The 20,909-nt window shown below is 57.6% G+C and overlaps 1 protein-coding gene across 9 annotated transcripts in view; it reads right to left on the reverse strand.

Moving 5' to 3' along the window:
* Window positions 1-1,292: 1,292 nt before the first annotated feature.
* The window catches only part of UNC13A (unc-13 homolog A), a 36,060-nt gene continuing 16,443 nt past the window's right edge, over window positions 1,293-20,909 (reverse strand). For 2 of the 9 annotated variants that reach the window (XM_071727589.1, XM_071727587.1), the window contains 26 exons: window positions 20,451-20,620; window positions 19,896-20,011; window positions 19,638-19,801; window positions 18,894-19,056; window positions 16,896-16,964; window positions 16,680-16,769; window positions 16,403-16,537; window positions 15,961-16,094; window positions 15,673-15,758; window positions 15,315-15,441; window positions 15,132-15,228; window positions 14,398-14,541; window positions 13,796-13,879; window positions 13,461-13,538; window positions 13,093-13,181; window positions 12,798-12,950; window positions 12,523-12,646; window positions 9,132-9,170; window positions 8,095-8,124; window positions 6,829-6,885; window positions 6,563-6,643; window positions 6,290-6,437; window positions 5,165-5,221; window positions 3,619-3,711; window positions 3,383-3,542; window positions 1,293-3,119 (listed from right to left, as the gene is read on the reverse strand). In XM_071727589.1, the coding sequence (XP_071583690.1) occupies window positions 2,831-3,119; window positions 3,383-3,542; window positions 3,619-3,711; window positions 5,165-5,221; window positions 6,290-6,437; window positions 6,563-6,643; window positions 6,829-6,885; window positions 8,095-8,124; window positions 9,132-9,170; window positions 12,523-12,646; window positions 12,798-12,950; window positions 13,093-13,181; window positions 13,461-13,538; window positions 13,796-13,879; window positions 14,398-14,541; window positions 15,132-15,228; window positions 15,315-15,441; window positions 15,673-15,758; window positions 15,961-16,094; window positions 16,403-16,537; window positions 16,680-16,769; window positions 16,896-16,964; window positions 18,894-19,056; window positions 19,638-19,801; window positions 19,896-20,011; window positions 20,451-20,620 (2,977 nt within the window). In that variant the 3' untranslated portion in view covers window positions 1,293-2,830. The remainder of the gene's footprint in view (window positions 3,120-3,382; window positions 3,543-3,618; window positions 3,712-5,164; window positions 5,222-6,289; window positions 6,438-6,562; window positions 6,644-6,828; window positions 6,886-8,094; window positions 8,125-9,131; window positions 9,171-12,522; window positions 12,647-12,797; window positions 12,951-13,092; window positions 13,182-13,460; window positions 13,539-13,795; window positions 13,880-14,397; window positions 14,542-15,131; window positions 15,229-15,314; window positions 15,442-15,672; window positions 15,759-15,960; window positions 16,095-16,402; window positions 16,538-16,679; window positions 16,770-16,895; window positions 16,965-18,893; window positions 19,057-19,637; window positions 19,802-19,895; window positions 20,012-20,450; window positions 20,621-20,909) is intronic. The other 7 variants (XM_071727588.1, XM_071727592.1, XM_071727590.1 and 4 more) reach the window with 7 other exon arrangements.

Genomic DNA, 20,909 nt, shown 5'->3' on the forward strand with positions numbered 1-20,909 from the left:
TGGCTGTGTCCCAGGAGGTGTCCTCCTCATCTTCCTCCCCGGTGTCCTTGGTGGCAGCAGCATCAGAAGGGGGAGTTGGACCACAGCTCTGTCCTGATTGAAGTAGGACAGGAGCTGGATGTAGTTGGCTCGGGGGGGGGGGGGGGTGGGTCTCCAGGATGGTTCCACAGCCAGAGGGACTGGAGAGCAAATTGGAGAGAAGACTGGTTTACAAGGGAGTGAAAGGGGATAGATGGCCCCGAATCTGTGGGAAATGCTCTGGAAATGGTATTTTCCGGGTACACATCACCCAAGCAAGGGCAGGGACCCTGGCCTGGGCTTGCTGAGCCCCTCAGCCATGTCTTGGTGGTAGAGGGGTGGTGGGGATATGGGAGTGCCAAGCCCAGAGATGGGGAAGGTACCAAAGGTGCCAGAGGCTCCCAGTGTTCCCTCCCTCCACCACACCCCTGGGAGCCTCCCCGGCTGCCAGGTAGCCAAACTCTTTGGAATAATGATTAGTAATGGCCTTTCTATACCATAAGCTATCTAAACAACAGATATTCTCCCTCTTTTCACATGGGCCCAGGAGCCCTGGTGTTGACAAGAAAAGATGGGGACAGCATTGCGGTAATCCAGAAAGCCTCGAAAAAGTATATGTCTATCAGGGACCACCAGGAAAAGACAAGTCTGCCAGCATACAGGGTAGGGTTGGGCTGGATGATCTTGAAAGGTTCTTTCAGCCCAAACAATTCTCTTGTTCTAGCAAAGCCCAGTCCTGGCCCAGGGGGTCTCTGGAGGGCAGCAGAGCCTGGCATGGCCTCAGCAATGCACAGAAAGGGCTTCAAGGTGGAATAGCTGTAAGCTGAAAGAATTGAGATTTAACTAGGTCTTAGGAAGAAATTTTTTGGTGTAAGGGTGCTGACCAGGTTGCCCAGCAGTTTGGGATTCTGTGGTTCTTTGAAGTCCAGCTGGACAATATCTGTAGTTCTTCCCTTGTCCCCTGATGCAGTCACTCCATTGTGGATGGCCAATGGATTAGTGGGCATGGCTTTGTCCTTCGTGAGGCCATGCTGGCTCCTGTGCCTGGGAGTTTGCTGCACAGTGGTTGAGAATAGGGACACTCACAGGACAGGTCTGTCCCCGTTTCCCTGTCCTGAAGCTCTGGGCTTTGCAAAGGGTAGGTGCAGTGAAGAGCAGCCCCCCAGGGAGGCTCCATGGGGTATTTATCCTTGGTGTTCACCTTAAAGGTGCAACTGGGAGTTCGGGTGAAGAGCTCCTGGGTGCCTGCCCTCCCCTCCCCATAGCAGCCAAAGTGAAGGGTGTGCTTTTTAATGTCAGTAATAATAAAATATTTTTACAGAGCCCAAAAAAGTCAAAATAGTGCAAAACATCTCACTGTCATGCATCCATGGTAGCCGCCGGCGGTGCCGTGCGGGGAAGTACAGACACACAGGCATCAGTGACACATGTGCTACAGGAGCAGAGTTGGTTGGTTCAATCACATGCCAAACAGGACAGTTTAGGGAGGGGGCATGAGGCCAAGGGCACTGCGGTCAGGGGGGATATGGGGCTGAGCTCCAGCCTGGCCATGCAGGAGCAGTGGTTAGAAAACAGGGTGTAAACATTGAACAGAAATGAGAGAGGAAATTTAACCCTTTGGTCCCAGACAGGACCAGTAGAAAAAGACCATGGGGGCCAATGGGGGTACCCTGTTTTTGGATGGGGAGGGGGCTGAGAGAGGTATATTAACTTGCAGGGTCATCAGGCCTTTGTCTTCCCTGGTACTTAGGGCAAGCTGGCCAGCTGAGGTGGCCAGCCCCAACACCAGACACCCTGCCCTCCCAGACACTCACACGAGACACACACACCAATGATCACACAGAAATGGCGGTTAACAGGGAACTGGGGGAAGGAGAGGGGGGACGTTTTTGATTTGGGTTAGGGTTAGTGTTCTGTTTGGGCCAAAGAGGTCCCTTGGAGACAGCTGCACTGCACAGGGATGGCTGGTTCCCACTGGCCAGAGCAAAGGGAGATGGGTCCCTTCTGCTCCAGTGCCCCCAGCCCTCACCCCAAGCCCTGGCACCCTGGGGTGGCAGTGGGGCAGCCCACAGTGGTGGCAAGGCAGGGAAGACAAAATATGGTCCAGGGGCTGTTCCCTGCCACTCCCGGACCTGGTAATGCCGCTGCCAGCCAGGGAGGGGACCCTGTGTGGGGCATGAGGGGGCTGTGCCCGCCAACACAGCAGCCCCCAATAGCCCTTCTGGGTGCAGGACACAGCTGTGTGTCTGGCTGCCCCATGTTTTACAGCTATTTACATAAATACAGGGTGCTCAGTGGGTGGAAGCCTCCCTGTCCCACAGGGCACCCAGTGGTGATCAAGGGATGGGTACAAGGGGCCATCATGCTGTCACCAGCCACTCACCAACACCTGTGCAGGGAATGAGACACTCCCCCCACCTCTCCAGCCCTTTTCTTGTGTCACTTGATGAGATCTGGGGCTGGGTAGGACAGGGTAGGGTCAGGGATGGGCGACTGGGGTTCCTCCATCTCAGACAAGCTGGAAAGGGGCAGATCTGTCCCACTGCCCAGTCTGGGATCCAGCCCTTCCCTGCAGTCCCACCAGCCCCAGCACCTTCCTGCCAGGGTAGGATGGGGCCGTGGCTGTGGTGAGAACTACTGTCACCCTGCCTGTCCAGCCAGGGAAGGGATGGAGTGTCTGTCACTGCAGCCCTCAACCATACCAGGGCCAGGAAGGAGATTCCTCTTGTGGCCACTCTTATGGCTTATACGTAGCTGGAGGATGCGTTAGAAAAGGGGTTGGGAGTGGAAAGGGCTGGGGGGTGGAGGGGCTTTAACTGCTGCCCTCCTCAGCTGAACGTGTGTCCGACTTAAGCTTGACAAACTCCTTGGCCACCTCATCGTTGTTGCGCTGGGAGAGGATGCGAAGGACGGTCAGGCCAGTGTCATCCATGTGGATGCGGCGGCCCAAGGGAAGCCAGCAGGCACAGCTGGGGCGCTGCAGGACATCACGAAGCTGCAGGACAGCGATGCCCACGGTCCTGTCCTCCCGGGCAAAGCAGTAATCCTTCACACACACCTGCAGCTCGTAGCACTCAGGGCCCGTCTCCATTCCCAGCGTGCTGCAGGGGGGCAAGGGACAGGCAGGGTTGGTACAGAGGTCACACTCCCAGGCCCCCTGGCTCTGCATCAGCAACCTAAATGGGTGCTGCCTTCCCACTGACCTGCAAAAAAATTTTCTTTTTTTCCCTTTTTCCCAGTTTCTGCTTTCACCAATGAGAAAACATCTAAAACATCCCCTTGGGGACGAGCAAACTCCCTCTCAGACCCCAAGGACACATCCTGCTGCCCAGTCCCACATCTCCAGCCCCACAGTGCCACTCACAACTGGAAGCTCTCATTGTACTTCGGGGCCCAGCTGTTGTTCTTGGATTTGGTGGCAAATTTCCTCTTCTTGTCACTGAGGTGGGGCCCAATGATGTTGACCTCGATGAAGGGCCGGAAGATGCCCGACGTCTGCCACTTAAGGTCATTTGCAGCCACCACTGCGAGGAAGGGACAGGTGAGGCTCACAGGCACTGCCAGCTGCTGAACCCTGGCATCCCAGCCAGCAGAACCCACCTTTGACAGTGACCTTGTGTTCACCAGTGCCTGGGTGGGTGAGGAGCTCCACATGGATAGACACCTCCCCAACAGGGTCATCCACACCAGAGCCTGCATGGCAAAGGGAGAAGACATGATTGCCCATTCTTTATGTGTCCCTGATGACCCCTGCCCACCACCAACCCCTCTGGAGGAGGCAGGTCACCCGCCATACAGCAGGAGGGGGTGGTCAGTAGGATTTGGCACAATTTAGCCCTCTGCCACAGAGTTCTGGGGACAAAAGCACGGGGTCAGAAACAGCTGGGGCTAGCACCAGGCTGGGCTGGAGCATGGCAGGATGTCCCCAGCACCTGGCTGGCCCTCTGTCATCCCACCCCACACTGGGAGGGCCCAGTGAAGCCCTCTTTCCCAAGCAGGTTTTAAAGTGCCTGTGTGGGATGGAGCAGGGGACAGTGGCACCCTTCCTATGGGCATGGGGTGGGTGTCAATGCAAGGCGCTGAACATAGGGACAGCACTGGACAGGAAGGATCTGATCTGGTCCTTATGTCCCAGAGCAGCCACGGCCCTGCCAGGCCCTTGGGGCTGACCTGCCCCCACATCTATCCACTCCATCTCAGGGACCATATGGTGGTCCCTAGACATAGGGAACTCGGGTGACCTGCGACCAACAGCCGAGCCCACCCTCTCCCCCCAAGAGCCATGCATGCACCCATGGGTGAAGGAGGAGGTGCAAGGCAGGGGAGCAGGCTCTGTGTGTTAGATGGGCCCAAGGAGATCAGTGGAGAACTCCCAGGGTGCTCAAAACAGAACGAAGGAAGACACATCCCCATGTGTCACTGCATGACCCTCATCAGGAGGGAGCCAGGCCAGGAGGGAGGTGGCTGGTGGCACACTCTCCATCCACTTTCATCCCCTGGCCCACCCCAACCCCCCAGGCACCCTCCACCTGCATGCGGAGCCAAGATGGAGACGATGGTGGGTGTGAGGAGGGGGTATCTGGGTGTGGGAGGGCAAGCACAGGGTGCAGCCCTGCCCCCTGGACAGGATGTGATGGAGGCCAGGTGGGGCCCATGGAGCTGGGCTCATGCCTCAGGCCTGGTGCAGGTGGACAGAGCTTGCCGGAAAAAGGCTAGTAATGATCCTTCTGGCAGCAGGGTGGAGGGGAGGGGAACATGGACATGGTCATGGCCACCCCTGGGGATGGACACCCAGGGGGCAGCTGCCTGGCTTGCAGGGAGATCATGGCAGATGCCCAGCCTAGAGACAATGTGGGCTGCCCAGAGCTTGCAAGTGAAGGTGGGCACCCCTATCCCCACGGGCACATCCCCTCCCCACTCTGGGGTGTGTCAATACAGCTGAGCACAATTCCTCCAAATTTAGCCCAAAGCAGCCCCAGTAGCATGAACATGGGCTGAAAGCTCCAGCTCTGCCCATCCTGGGGTTCCCCAAGGCTGAGGGTGCTGGGACGGGGCTCCTGGCCACCCCAGTCCCTAGTGCTGGAACTGCTAGTAGCCCAGGTGGCAGTGGCAGGCAGGTGCAGGGGCGGGTGAGCAGCACACGTACCCTTCTCAGGATAAATTTCTTCACTAAGAGTAAACCTAATACCTTTCCCACCATGAACTAGTGGGAAGGAGAGAGAAAGAGACAGAGACATGGCACAGAGCAGAGGAAGAGAGGAGGGAGGAGAGGACGTGCATGAGGGATGGGAACAGTGAAAAAGAGGAAAGAAAACAAAGAGAAAGAAAGATCAGATCTGGCAGACATACGGACCGTCGAGCATCCAGACAACACTGTAATGACACGAGAGCTCTGGACAGCCCCCCAACCTGAACCCAAGGGGTCCTGGGGCCAGATTGCACCCAAGGGTGCCAGCACCCATCAGACACAACCCCACGCCCACGACATGGCTGGCACAGGAGGCATAGACAGGACAGTCGTCCCTTGCAGGAGAGGCACAGACAGCAAACACACGTCCCACTCCCCCAGAACACAGACAGCCTGGCTGAGGCACTGTGCGATGGCCCAGGACTGCCACCAAGCAGCTCTGTCCCCTCCTTGAGCAGCCAGGGCACAAAATAAAAGGCTGTGTTTAGAACGGAGGAGTAGTTTTGCCCCAGGAGGTACCCAGCACCCTGCCCCATGTGGCTCTGGGACTCATCCCCTGAATGGAGTGCAAATCATGGGGAATGTGGGGCACCCAGTGCTCCCAGGACAAGCACTGGCACAGCACCTGGACCAAGCTGATCCAGTAAAAGGTCTGAGCCCCATCCAGGCTGGCACCACCTGGCCAAGACTGGCAGCTCCAGGGCAATGCTGGACCAGAGGTATCTGTGCTGGGTGACAGGGGCATCCAGAGGGGACAAACAGACACACAGACGGACGGTGACCTTCTCCCACACCCACGGCCCCTATTTCTGGGCCAGGCCAGCCATGCCCTGGCACGGGGGACATGCTGTCCTTGCTGGCTGGGGACTCAGGGGTGCCAGGCTGCCTCTGGGCATGCATGGCCCCTCCTCACCTGGGAGGGAGAAGCCCTTTCCTCCCCACCTATTCTCACCCCTCCATGAGCCTGGCTGGAACTCCAAGCCCCACTGGAATGGAGGCAGGATGGGTCCCTGGCTGTGAAGCACACGAGCCCATGTGTGAAGAGAGGGGTCCCAGGTGTGGGGCCAGGGCAGTACATCCTACCCTGAGAAGACTGAGTCTGCACAAAGGTTTTGATGAGGAGGTCGGTGGCCTGGGTGTAGAGGGACAGAGCATAGCGCAGTGACTGCAGATCAGGGCTCTTCTCCAGGAATGTCTTCTTCAGCCCCACGCCACCAGCATGGAAGTATTGCTGGAGGGAGGAGACAATCACAGGGTCCTCAGCAGCTCTGCTGGAGTCACCCTGATGCCCCCTGGGGTCTGTGCCTTGGGGCTAGAACCCTCAGGGCACCCCTACATCCCCCAGTGTTCCCTCACCTTGATGGTGTCCAGTGCCAGCTCCACCACAGCGCATTGCTTTGGGGTCAGGCTCTTGGCTTCCTCCCGCACCATGTGGTCCTGTAGGCCACAAATTCTGCTTTCAGCATGGGACCAGGGCCCCACTCCCCTCACCCCAGCCAGGCCAGTAAACAAGCACTGGTGGGGTCCTTACACCAGGGCCAGAGCCAACCTGCAAAGTGCCACTTACTCTGGCCCAGAGAAGAGCTCCCGATGCCCACCACCCCCAGCACCCAAGTTCTCACCTTCAGCTTGGAGAGCTGCCCCAGCTCCTTGGCTGCATTGAAAATCATCTGTGTGCCCTGTAGAGAGCAGAGAGACAGGAACAACCCCAGTGAGCAGCCGGGCTGGGGGTGCCATGGCCAGACTGGGGATGTGGTGCTAAGAGCTTGCTGCAGCTCCAGGGACTCCCTTGGCCCCCCAGGGCCATTCCTGGGAGAGCCCCAGGCCCCACAGGCTACACCAAGTATGGCGATGGGGCTGGGCTGCTGCAAACCCCGTTCCAGCCCCTGAATTCTCAGCACAATGTGTGGCTGGTGGCCTGGGGACCCCAAGGCAGGAGATCACTCTGGTGTCAGGGACCTCATACACTGATCAGCACAAACAGCTTAGCACAAGGGTCCCATCCTGATCCCTGTGGTGCACAAGCATCCATTCCTGTACCCAGCAGAGCCCAGCTCTGGTAAGTCACTGGGGAGGGGGGAGCAGAGAGCGAGATCAGAGGGACCCCAGGCACAGGGAGGATGCGACGCAGTCCCCCTGAACCTCATGGCACTGTCAGCCAAGACTAACACCCCCCTGCTATCCAAACCCCTGCCCAGTCCCAGAGATTTTCCCAGGAACCACTGGGGCTGGGAGCCCCTGGCCACATCCACCTGCCCTGTGCCATGCCCCCTGGGCAGGGGCTGTGCTGCCATTCCATGGGTCCCATGGCACAGCTCCTGGGGCCACAGACACACAGTATGGTCAGCTCCTGCTCACCTCCCTGGGCTGGCACCCACTCTCCAGGCTGATCACAACCCCCCCCTCCACCACACTTCACAAGCTCCACATACTACACAAGTGTGTAACTGGGTATACTAAGGCCCAGTGGGACAGAGCAGCAATTTCCACCTCCTCCCCCATCTCAGCACCAGTAGCTTCAATCCTTCCCCACAGAAATCTTGGTGTCTGTCCCACTAAGCATTACATTTTCCAGGAGTCTGGCCTCCCCATGTCCTCATTTTGTCGTGTGTCCCCCCCCCCCCCCCCCCCCCCCTCCCCATTAACCCTTTGTGCCCCACCCTCCACCCAGGTTGGGTCCCATCATCCTTCCCTTGCTGTCTCCATCTCCCCCAGTCAGTGAACAGGCTGGGAGGTGGGGACACTGATGTCACCCATACAGACCATTCCAGGACACTGTATTGAGCACCATCCCCCCCACCACCCCTGCAGCCCGTGGGACAAGGGACAGGGAGGAGGCGAGAGATGGGACCAGAGTCAAGTGGGGAGCAGAAGAGCCATGTCCTTACTTCAGTGTGACTGGGCAGCTTCACCCTGCTCTGGAAGAGAACAGCAAGGGACAGTTACTGGTGGCCCCAGCAGTGGCCTGTCGCGGGTCCAGGCACCCCACATCCCCCAGCTCTGTGGGCTCTGACCCTGTGCTCTCCTCTGGCTGGTGCCACTGGTTCAGCACCAGTTCACACCCACAAAGGCTCAGCCTTCACTTGCTGGGGAAGCTGTGATGAGCATGACACGTCTCTTCCTGAGCAGCAGTAGGTTTGCTACCTGCCTGGTGCAGGGCTGGGGAAACAGCAGCAGGTGGAGGAGAGCTCACCCAACAGGCTCAGCAAAGGGGGACAGGACTCCTGTGTCCCCTGTGAGAGGAGAGGGGAGCTGTGGGCCCACAGGCATTGCCCTGGTGGATGCCAGCACAGCTCTTCCTGAGCCGGGTTTGGGAAGGAGGCAGCCTGGAGGGCTGGCCCAGCAGCAGGGAGAGGCTGTGTGCCTGGAGAAAGGTTTTCTGGTGTGTTTTGGGGCTCACTGAACTTTGTTGAGACCCCTCAAGCACCAGGGGGAAGCAGGCTCAGAGGTCCGGGAGATCTCAGCAGCCCCATTGTCCCCGCACACCCCCAGCATGGCCCAGAATCCCGGGGGTCCCCTGTACCTGAGCCCCTGACAGTGGGACTAGTTTGTGCCCAGGCTCTCCTGTGCTTGGGCACCTCATCCACATGTTGTCGCAAGGGGATGGAAAGGTGCTGGAGAAGTGTTGAGCACCAAGGAGCATCATCCCCCATGCCTGCCTAGGGATGGGTAACATCCCACACACCCACCCACGAGGGCTAAACAGGACATGATTCCTACTCCCTGCCCTGGGTGACACAGCAACAGGTCACTGTCCCCATCCAACACAGCACACCCCCACACCACAACATGCCACGCAGGACACGGCACATCCAGACAGCACAACAGAGGAAGCACGGACAAGCCTGGACCTCACAGCAGGCGGGTGTGGGGCCACAAGCGTGGCCTCAGGGCGATGACACACATGGAGCCCACAGCTATTTACCTTCTCTGTCCCCTTGCCATGTTTTCTCAAGAGTGTGCCCTGTAGAAGCAATGTCAGAGGTTGAGTGGGGGGGTGGGGTACAGGGTGGGAGAGGATAGAAGGGGTGCAGGGACAGGCTGGGCACATGGGGGGGGCCGCAAGCTGGCGGCAAAGACATCAGTAAGCTCCTAAAGAACAGCCAGGAACCATGAGGGACTGGTCACTGTTGGGGTGCTCAGCCCATGGAGGACTGGTCCCCACTGGCACACTGGATCAGTGAGGAAATGATGTCTTGGGGATCCTGTGCCAACTGGTCCCCAGTGAAATCCAGGATGTTCCCCTGATGGGCACTGGTCCTCACAGGCAGCTGGTTCCTGCTGGGACACAGGGATGGGGATCTCACAGGAAACAGGTCCCTGCAGGAACACAGGGACGCAGGAGCCAGCTGACACTCTGTGGACAGCCTCTGGTGCCCCACATCCTTCCCAGCTCTGGCAGATGCTCACAGCACTGGGGAGGGAGCAGCTGTAAATGGGTTTCACACACAGAGTCCTGGTCTCACACTGACCATGATCCAATAGCAGCAAGAGAAACAGTATAAAATGGATCAGCAGTGGCATAGGGGGGTCCCAAGCAGCCTCTTGGGTGTGGAGGGTTGGGGGGCTGGGGCATGGCTGCCTCAGGAAGGGGTAGCAGGGGAGGTTAGTGAAAGGGAAGCCTGCATGAGGGACAAGCAGCAAGGTTAGGGCCAAGCAGGTCTGCCAGGATGGTTTCTTGCTCTGCAGGGAAACTGAGGCACAGAGTGATAGATGAACAAGAGGACGTTGTACCCCACAAAGCTGACACCACCCCGGCCCCCCAGCAGCCTTTGCAATGCAAGAACACGGGACGCCCAGGAGGTCTGAGGGGAGGCTCAGCCCCATGCTGCCCCCAGGGTCTCTCCAGATGCTTCTATTAGGGACAAAAGGTGTTGGGGCACTGGAGATGGGCACTTGTCCCTGCAGGGTTTGGCACACAGAACCTGACCACCAGCACCCACCCCACAGCTCCTCCTTGGGAAAGTGCCTGTGGTGCCAGCAGGGCTGGGGGCAGGACTGGGGGTGGATGTGGCCCTTTCCTTGCCCCTCGGGGTTTGAGCCCAAGGCCACAGACAGAGGTGACAAAGGGAACTGCTCAGTCAGAGTGCTGTAAGGGTCCTGCAGCAATGCCAAGGGGACCCCCAGAGGATAAGCACCCAGGGCTGTAACCCCACCAGGAAAAAGTCTCACAACTCATGCCTGCAACCTGTCCCCTGACAGAGCATCCAGGCCAGATACTGGTATGTCCTAGCAAGGTGCTCCTCTCCTCTGCTCCCACCACAGGCAGCCCCAGCCAGGGTCTCAAAGGGAAACTGAGGCATAAGGGGTCAGGAAGAGCAGCTGTGACTGCGAGGCATGCACCACTGCCCCTGCTCCTCTCCCCAGCAACCTCACCTCAGCACGGAGCAAGAAGATGGGATCAGCCAGGGTCTGGCTGTCCCTGATTACCTGGCACTGCCCCATCCCATCCCACCCCATAACTAACCCCTGCGCTTCCCCACATCCAGGCATCACAGATCTGTCCAGGACCTCTCCACTCCCTGAAGCCAGCAGGGGCTGTGAGCAACTGCCCACCAGGAGCCGGTGCCAAGCAGGCAGCACGAGGATGTGGACCCCAGAGGTGGACTGAGTCGGGAGCCAGAGGAGGGTGTGGGCAGGGTGCAGGCAGCCACACAAGACAAAAACCTGCGAGGCCAGGACCGACACACAGCAGACAGACAGACAGACAGACAGGGAGCTGCTGTACTTACAATCATCTGCCATTGAGAGGCAAGCGAAGCAATTGGAGAGAACAACCATGACATGAGTGTCGGTCCCATCCTCCTCAAGCCTCTCCAGCCCCAGCTCCCCCACGGCTGGGTACCCACCCTGGCTGTCCCCCCACCCCCCAGCCAGGAGGGACAGCAGAATCAGAAGTGTCCCCCACACAGCACTCAGTGTCCTCAATGTCCTGCCACCAGCACCAGGTCACCACGAGCCCCCAGGTGGCCCCATCCCAACCTGCCCAGTCCATCCTCACTGTGCCTCTGCCCCAGGGGGACCCAGGTCCAGGCTGCTGGTAGACCCCACTTGACATTTGGCTCTGACACATAGCCCCATGCCACCAACCTGTCCAGCCACCCCCAGAGCCATCCTGGGCAGGCTGTCCCCTGCCATAGGGACCAGCTCAAGCACAACCCTCTCCAAGGACCACTTCCCTACAGCAAAATCACCCAAAAGATCCACGTGTCCATGCCATGGCCATCCACACACCCATGCCACCTCCTCTGCCCTCGGCACAGGGTTTGCTGCCTCCAGAACATGGCAGAACCATACATGGCCAGTAAGGGACAGAGATAGGGACTGGGATGGCAACTGGGACCCAGTGGCACCGGTGTTCTTGCTAGAGTTGGCCAAGGGTGTGTGAGCCTGGCCAGGAGCAAAATGCAGGGCTGACCTCAGCCAGGCTCTGGGCTGTGACAAGGTGCCAGTGAGGTGGTACAACTGAGGGTTGACATGCCAACAAATACACTGTCCTTTAGAGACACAACACAAGGAGTCCCACAGCCCCGGAAAGGTGACACAGTGACTGGTGGTTCTACAGACACCAACTAAGAGCTCTGTGACAGTGACAAAAGCCATGGGAGAGTGACAGAGATAGATTTGTGGCTGGCTCTTGGTGTAACCCTTTCCTGATGGCATAGGTGCTCTGGGAAGCTCTGGGGTGCGTGGCTACGTGCTGGAAGAACAGACACACAGCATTGCAATATGGAGCCTCAAAGCCTGTAGGCAATGTCCCTCTGAGGAAGGAGCATTCCCTGGGCTTTGCTCTGCTCCCCAGGAGACTCTTCAGCCCCTGGCCAAAGGAAGAGTCCAGCCATGCTGCAGGGACAGGCCTCCCAGCCCCCACAGAACCCACAGCTATGAAGACTAATCCCTGATCCCCAGCAGCCCAGCACAGGTGACATGTGGTGGGTCCTCATGCTCCAAGAGCCCTCTGACTCACCACCAGCCACATGGATAGTGCCCAGAGCTGGTACTGCTACCCCAGCTCCAAGGGGACAATGGAGAGAAATGAACCAGTGTCCCCTCCTGGTGACACTTCCTGGGGGTGGCAGGAAGGTCCTTTGGCAAAACCACTCAAGAGGGCTCTGAGCTGAGCCAAGCCCCTGGGTCTCTCCTTGATCTCTTTCCCGCCCATGAGCTGGGGATAGGTTTGGGTAGGCTGCCAAAGTGCCCCTTCTCCGGCATCCAGTGACGCCACCTGGCCAGCAATGTCCCACACTGGCCCAAATAGCCACCTGCATCTCAGCTCCAGGGTCCCTCCATCCTTGGTTCCCCTCCCCATCACTCACCGTCTGGTCAGTGAGAGGGGGCAGGACAATAGTCTTCTCCATCGTGTTCATCACCAGCTTCCAGAGCTCCTTCAGTACCCTCTTCAGCACCGTCTTCTCACAGATCTTAGCAAAGAGTGTCAGGCTGCAGAGAGGGGAGGGGGTTGAAGGTCTCAGCACAGCACCCCCAGTGCCACTCCTTGCCTGGTCACCCTGAACCTGCAGGTCCCCCACACACACTGGGTGGGTCAGGTCCACTGGGAAGGGTGGGGGTCCCTGTTGTCCCCTCCACTTACTTGCTGTCAAGGAGGTCCATGATGGGCTGCAAGACATTGTCAGCATCCTGTGCAACGCTGCTGCAGGTGCTGGCTGGGACATTGCCAGTGCCCTTCACCTGTCCCAGGATGTCGCCCATCTGCTTCACACACTCCTCAATGTGAGGCTGGAAACTGGGGATCACAACACTCATCTCAGCATCCCCCACAGCTGTGCCCAGGACCAGCTTGGTTGAGCAGAGGCCCCAGCTGCAGGTACTGGGCCCCCAAACCTCTCCTTGTCCCACCAACCATGTCCTCTCGCCCATGTGTGTACCTGGTGGCAAAGATTCGGCTCAGCTCATCCAGGACATTGTTGAGTTTCACCTGCAGTTCCTTGAGGATATCACTAGCCTCTGTGTCCAGCTGGAGAAAAGACAGGTTGGAGAAGCCATCAAAGTCCCTGTCCCAGCCCTGAGGGAGGGTCTCTGGACCCCAAATGCCCCCCTGGGGAGGGTAAAGCCCACCCAGCATCCAACATGGTGGGAGAGCAGGATGCCATGAGGTGGGACAGTGTCACCCCAGAAAGGAGAGGAACTGGGGTCTGCTCCCAGCACTGTGGAGCTGGGTAAGGGGATGCACTAGGGACAAGGGACTGATCCAGCCCCTCCACAAGGCTCCCTCCTGGAACCCCCCACTACACACCTCCTTCCCACCCATGGCTTCAAACATCTTCTCAAGCTGGACACGGAGCTGCTGGATGTTGTTCATCAGGATGCAGGGCTGGAGAGATGGGATGAAAAAGGGTGTCATCATAAACAAATGTGTCTAGAAGAGCCACCCAATGCCCCAGGTCTCTCCCACCCTGCACTAGGGGGAGCGAACAGTGACAGCACAAGGACTGCCATGGGACACGGACAAAGGGCAGGACCTCCATCCTGGGGACCAGCTCTGGAGCTGAGGTGGTGGCTGGGTTCACTGTGGGGACAGTCCTGCCTGGCAGCACCAGGCAGGTGGCAAGCAGAAGGGAGATACATCACCACTTTCTCCTTCTCCTTGGAGCAGTATGAGGCAAAATCCTTGGAGATGATCTCAGCATACTGGAGTAGCACATTGCTGATGGTCTGCAGCCGAACAAGGAAGAAGGATGGGTCCCACAAAGACAGCAGTGAAGAAAAGAAAGGAGGAAGAGAAGGTGACCATGAGTCCCACAGCAGTGAAACAACCCAAGACATGGATACAGTCCAGCACCCTGAACACTCTGGTCCTATGGATGTGCCAGGAGCTGTGTGGGCACAGCCCCTGGGAGCCATCTCCAGAACATCTGGTCTCACAGGCAGCTCCATTACCAGCAGAGCTGTGACAGCCCCAGCCATGAAGCCTGCATACAGCTCCCTCCCACACTGCAGTGAGCCAGTGGCATTTAATTAATCTAGATTAATTAACCAATTAGCTCATTAATTAGCTAATGTCTTGTGCTAAAAACAGATGGGGGGGCCCCAGACTCTGTTGTCAGCTCTGTTGGAGCTGTTAGAGGTGGTGCAGACTGTGTCCTGTGCTGCTTCCCACAGCAGGATGGGAGGTGGACCGGGAGCTCCTGGACCAGGGTCCCAGGGGTTCTGCTGGCTTGGCAGCTGCCCACCTTGGCAAATCTTCGCATGTAGTGCCCAACAATCTGGGGGTCAGGGCACTCGAGCTTCTTGATGATCTCAAAGCTCTGGTTGAGCTGGGAGAAGACATCCACCACGGAGCAAGAGAAGAGAGCATGCTCTGATGTCTGCTGGAACTGGAGGAGGGAGACAAAGGGTCAGCAGGAGGCATGGAGGGGAGATTTTGCTTATGTTGCTTCCCCAACACAAGAAGGACATGGAATTGTTGGAGCAAGTCCCAAGGAGGCCATGAAGATGATCCAAGGGCTGAAGCAGCTCTGCTCTGGAGCCAGGCTGAGGGAGTTGGGGGTGTTCAGCCTAGAGAAGAGAAGGCTGTCATGGGGAAGCCTTAGAGCACCTTCCAGTGCCTGAAGGGGCTTCAGGAAAGCTGGGGAGGGAGTTCGGACAATGGCCTGGAGGGATGGAACAAGGGGGGGATGATTTCCAGCTGAAAGAGGGGTGATTGAGATGAGGTCTTAGGAAGTAATTCTTTAGTGTGTGGGTGGTGAGAGCCTGACCCAGGTTGCCCAGAGAAGCTGTGGCTACCCCATCACTGGCAGTGTTGAAGGTTGGATGGGGCTTGGAGCATCCTGGGCTGGTGGGAGGTGTCCCTGCCCATGGCAGGGGGTGAAACTGGATGAGCTTTAAGGTCATGACTTTTACCCTGATGAGAGTACACTGCACACCAAGGCACAAGTCCCTTGCCCCCTGACAGTCCTGTACCTACCCCGTCCTTTTTGTCACGTTCCAGGGCTCCATGCAGGAAATCCCGTGACACCTCTTCATTCTCATCCAGCCACTGGATAACAAAGGGCTCAAACCATCTGGAAAACATCCCAGTCCTGGTGAGACCAGTCACCCCTTGGGCTGCCAGCCACCCCTTCCCAGAACCCTCACAGGCTACACTCACGCCGGGTACTCGGGCACACGGCTCTTGAAGGAGGGCAGCTCGGTGACATACTCATTGTACAGCCACTTCACCTTGAAGTGCAGGTTCATGTAGTCTGCACTCTTGCACAGGCGATGCTTGTCATGCTCTGCACGGGGAGGGAAAGCACGAGGGGAGGTTGCTTTGAGCCTCAAAGTTGGGGGACATCTGCCCCAAGGGCAGCTCTGGGGATGCTGGGGAATGGGGGGAAGATGGAAGAGCTTGGGTGGGATTTTGGCTTGATGAAGGGGTGTCATGGAATTGCTCAGGGTGAGGTGGGAACAGACTGCAGCTCCTGCCTGCTCCCTCCCCTGGCTTGAGGTGGTGTGGGGGGACTCACCCTCCATCGCATACTTCATGTCCTGAGCAAAGAGGTTCCACATCACCTCTGCACTGATCTTCCCCACATTTAGTTCCTGGGGAAACCTGGTGCAGGGAGAAAGCACAAACACAGGGTGGACCAGCCCTCCCCTTGGAGATACATACCCCCCACAGCTCCTCCTGCCTGCCTGCCCCTCTGTAGAATGGATGTTACAACCCACTCCCAAAGGACTAAAGCTGCCTCTGGCACAATGTGGCCACTCCCGCGGGGCACCAAACAGCGTTTGCTGTCCTAGCACCTACTCACTGGTTCAGGCAGGGCGTGTAGGAGTTCTTGTCCTCCTCAATAATGGAGACAATCAGGGTGATGAGCTTGGACCAGAAGTCCAGGTTTTTGATGCTGGGGCCCTGCTCCTCAGGGGGCACCTCACCTTTCTTAGTCTGGAATGACAGGGACACAGCAGAGGCTCCGGTCACCCCACCCACAGGGCTGGATTTGGCAGCTGGGCTAGCGAGGAGGTGGGAGGGTTCTGGGGACACCCCACCCAGCAACCCCTTGTTTGGCCCCCATCTCAACTCCTCAGTGGTGAGGCTCAAATCCTGCCCAAGACTTGGGAATGATTCTGTGGGGGGCTAAGTGCTCTAGAGAGGTAGCAGGAGCATCATGGACAGGGGAGAGAAAAGGTCAAGAGGGGGCAGCGAGGTCCCTCCACATCCCCCTGCATCCCAGCTACACCCCCTCCACGCACCGGGTCTGTCTGGTACTCGCGACTGTACAGCTCATGACAGTTGTTGAAGATGTACTCATAGGTAGAGTTGAGGCAGGCTTTCACACAGTCCTTCACTACCTGGCTGGCTCGTGGGGGGCTCTGTAGCTCCTGGACCTGGATGGGAGGGGAGGTAGTGGCACTGGAAAACACCCGGGAGCTACCACGGGGCCAGTATGACCCCAACCTTGCAAAGAACAGGGGCCAGTGAGGGCTAGGCTCCCCACCAAGGGGTGGGACAAGTGAGCCCCAGCAATACCTTCATCCGAAAGAAGGTGATGCTGGTCAGTAAATCCACTGTGGACTTGAGATCCTGCAGCCGTTCAGGACTGCTGGCAGGGAAGTTGTTCTGCCATAGGGAAAGAAAAGAGCAGAGCTGCACTCAAAACTCTCACAGGGCCAAGCGGAGAGGGGAAAAAGCAGCCACTTGTTTTTCAGACTTCATGAGACAGGTGGGGAAACTGAGGCACCTTACCCGGTACATGGAGAGGTCGATCCGCAGCGAGTTGTGCAGTTGGTCAAGGAGTTTGACAAATCGCTCCTTCTGCAGAGAAATGCCCCAGAGCCAGGTAAATGGGGGAAAGGTGGCAAGGACCACCCCCCTCCCCACTGCCCTTGCCTCTCTCTGTCCCCAGACAACCCAGCTCATCCTTGTACTCCCAACTGTCCTGCTGTCCTTCCTTTCCTTTCTGCCTTCAGCAGAGCCCTGCAGGCAGGCATGGGATGCCCACGGAGAGCAGCGTGTCACAGAATCCCAGACTGGTTTGGGTTGGAACAGATCTTAAAGATCATCTAGTTCCAACACCCTGCCAGGGGCAGGGATACTTCCCACTTGAAGGTCCTTGCTGGTGGCTGGGGCTCGCTGGCATCTGTCGATGGCTCCTGGGGCACACATCGCCCTGCTGGGCATGGGACAGGATTGAGAGGCAACGACATGTGTCACCTTTCCTCTCATTGGCAGGCTGCTTGAGCTGCCATGCCCACTGGAACACCTCTGAGCTTGGGTTCAGGGCAGGAGCAGGGAGAGGGTGTGCAGGATTGTGCTCTTGGATTGAAGCTTGCAAGGATTTCAAGAAAAAAGGGCAGGGAAAGAGCAGATGGGTTCTTGCAGCATTTGCCCATCTCCAGAGCTGAGCTTCTTGGAGCCAAGGCCACAGCGGCCCCAGGAGCTGCAGGCCTCCAAGGGATCCATGCTCACCTGACCAGGCTGCATGGAGGGATGGGACCTGCCCTGGGCAGTCAGTCACCAATGGGGCTCAGTGGCTTTAATTCAGTTCAGCCCAGCACCCATGAGGAAGCATGGGCAGGAAGATGCAAAGGTTCGTGTCAGGGCTGATGGCAAAGCATCCAACCTGTCCCAAAACGCTGTCGTGAGGCATTTCACTTTGCATTTTTACTGTGGAAGGGGCCTTTGCATGACTTCATGGTCGCCTCCAACAAGAGCCTGGGGTTCCCACTACAGCATTGGCTGTAGCAGGTCAGGGCTGCCTGGGAGAAGCTTCCCCGGGGACAAGGACAAAGAGACAGGATGGGGCAGTGAGTCCCATGCCCGCCTGGCCATGGCTTGGCCAAGCCCTCAGTCTGCGCTGGAGACCGCAAACCTTCAGCGCGCTGGAGACGGCAAAGCCAGGCTCCGGGCCGAGACCATGCGTCCCCAGCACCGAACGGCTGCAGCGCTTTAAAACTGGACACGGCGGGAACTCGGGGTTAAAGCGACAACACGGCCGGGCACTTTAGGACCCAACCTTAGGCTCTCTAAAAAAAGAGAAAGAAACAAGTTTTTAAAAGCCTCCACGTTATGAGATAAAGGCGCTTTTTTTTTTCCCATAGTTTCCTCCTCCTGCTTGACCCGGAGGCTTCTGGGAGGTGAGCTCAGTCCTGGCTGCAGCCCTGGCTACCCAGCACGTCTCCTGACCTAGGGCTGGACACTGATCCTGGCTGGCCCCATGAGAATCCAGAGCAGCCGCACACTGCCTCCAGGATGACACAGGGCAGCCAGGGTAAGAGCTCAGCCCCTCCTCACCCAAGTCCCCAAGGGCACATCCAGCTCTGGCACAAACTCTCCTTCTTGACACCCATGGGTCCTGGCACAGCTGGGTGAGTTTGTGGCAGTGCCGAGGTGTGTCCAAAGTGCACTGAGCTGTGCAAAACTCCCGGCAAGATGCAGGGGTGGCTCCTTGCCACCTTGCTTGTGATTTTCCCTCTCCTGCTCAGTATCCCAGCCCACTCCCGCTCCAGGCATGGTTTTCCCATAATAATTTGGCAAGCAAATTTAGACCTCCCAAGAAGGCAGCGGCTCTTTTCCTTCCTGAAAAATGGGAGCGGGATGAATTTTGAAGGGCAAACAGGGGCTAATCCCCCTGCTGCCTGGCTGCAACTTGAATTGGGGTGTTTTGCACAGCCCTTTTTTTACCCCAAGCCCCCCACCCCCTCCCAAGAGAAGAGAGAGAAGAAGGAAGAAGTGTTTACGCACCATCGGACTTACCCCGAAATTGGAGGCGGCAAAGCGGTCGGAGGCTGAGACATTGGTGGAGGCCGTGGTGTGGGCATAGTAGGCGTTGATGTTGGCTAGCAGGGTGCTCATCACAGCTGGCACCCCTGGGCACATGTATTTGGAGGAAAGACAGGCAAAATGCCTGCAGAGAGGGACAGAAGTTGAGGGAAGGCGGCCACGGTAGGGCTGACTGTAGGAAGGGATGTGGGATTTCTCTGAAGTGACATCCAGGGGCAGTGAAGTGAGAAGTGCTGATCTCCTTTTGTGACCAGCAAAAGAACATAAGGAAATGGTGTGAAGCTGTGTCAGGGGGAGTTCAAATTGGACATTTGGAAAATTCTTCACTGAAGATTCTTCACTGAGAAGGAGGTCAGTCACTGGGACAGGCTCCCTAGGGATATGGCCACAATACCAATCCTGGGAAAACTCAAGGAGCATCTTGATGATGCTTTTAGTCATACAATTTATTTTCAGGTAGTCTTGTGAGGAGCAAGCAGTTGGACTGAATGATCCTTATGGGTCCCTTCCAACTTGCAGTGCTCTATGATTCTGTGATTTGGGGTGCAGGCATGGAGAAGGAGAGAGAGGGGTGGAGGGGTGGAGGGTGAGCTAGGGGAGGCCAGTGGCTGCAAATGGCAGCAGGGGAGGAAGATGCCAACAGCGACCCCCCCAACCCTCGGCTGGCACAGCCCCTTCAGTCAGGACAGAGGGAGAGGGACTCACGTCATGGCCTGGTAGATGGACTCCACCCCGTAGCGCATGGCAAACTCATCCACGATCTCCTGTGCTGTCTCATCAAAGTACACCTTCCAGGCATCATCCCCCTTGGCATCGGGGATCTTCACCACTCCATTATTTTGCAAATCCGTGACAAAATGAAACAGGTTCTGAAGGTACAAATGAGTCCTGTCAGAACCCCAGGGCTGGTAGTGGCATGGTGGGGTTGGGGCCATGCCCCCCACGGCTACCTGAGCTGCTCACCTCATGCAGGCAGGTGTACTGCACATGGTAAGGCGCCACCTTCTCCTCCCCTTTGATCTCCACACTGATGTGTAGCCGGATGGCTCCTGACACAGCAGATTTGTCTGTCCGCTTGTCTGTGGGGGCACAGGGAGAGAGACGAGATGTGAGGCTTCCCCAGAGCAATTCTGTTCACTCTCAGACCCAAAAAGGGGCAGAGGGCTCTGGCCCTGGGGTGGCTCTCGGGGACAGGGGTGTGCCCAGCACCGAGTGCCCAGACAGGGGACAGTGACACCAAGGCATTGCAAAAAGGGACTTGGCCAGATATCCAGGTAGTACAGAGATGCGGTCTCTCCGTACCTCAGTTTTCCCTTTCCGGACCTCCTACGGGAAGGATTTGGAGAATGACTCTGGGAAAACACTTGCTGCCAACGGCTTTTGATGTTACCTGTTTTTAGCAGCAGACCCTACACTGACACACTGACAGCCTTCAGGGCAGGGCTGGCAGCGTGTACCCCCAGTGGAGCAGGGCTGGGGGTCCCAAACCACGTGGGCTGTACCAGGGCAGTTGTTTACCGAGGTTGTACCAGACGTCCATCTCCCCGCTCAGGGTCCGGACCTCAATGATGGTCTGGCCCAGGAAGTCATCAGACTCTCTCTTGAAGCGCTGCTTGACACGGGACTTGATGTCATCATCTTCATCCCAGACACGGACCTTGATGCGGTCAGAGGAGTTATGGCACTCACTGGGGAGAAGGGAAAAGCCCTGGGATGAGCAAGGAAACCTTTCTAGCCTCTCCCTACCCACTTCCCAAAATTATAGAGAACATCCCAGGACTGGGCAGGAATTGGGAAGAGAGAAGATGTGGGGGGCCTGACCCTCCCTGGGGTCTCTCTGCTCTGTACCCTGGCAGCCCCAGCACAGCCTGGATCAGCCCCCACTGCTGGGAGCCAAACCCTCCATGGCAGAAAACCAGCAGTCCCAGTGACCCTAGCAGCTCCCCTTCCCTTCAGCTGGGGCACAATGAAGCCCCA

The sequence above is a fragment of the Heliangelus exortis genome, chromosome 28 (assembly GCF_036169615.1).
Source record: "Heliangelus exortis chromosome 28, bHelExo1.hap1, whole genome shotgun sequence".
NCBI classification, from domain to species: Eukaryota; Metazoa; Chordata; class Aves; order Apodiformes; family Trochilidae; genus Heliangelus; species Heliangelus exortis.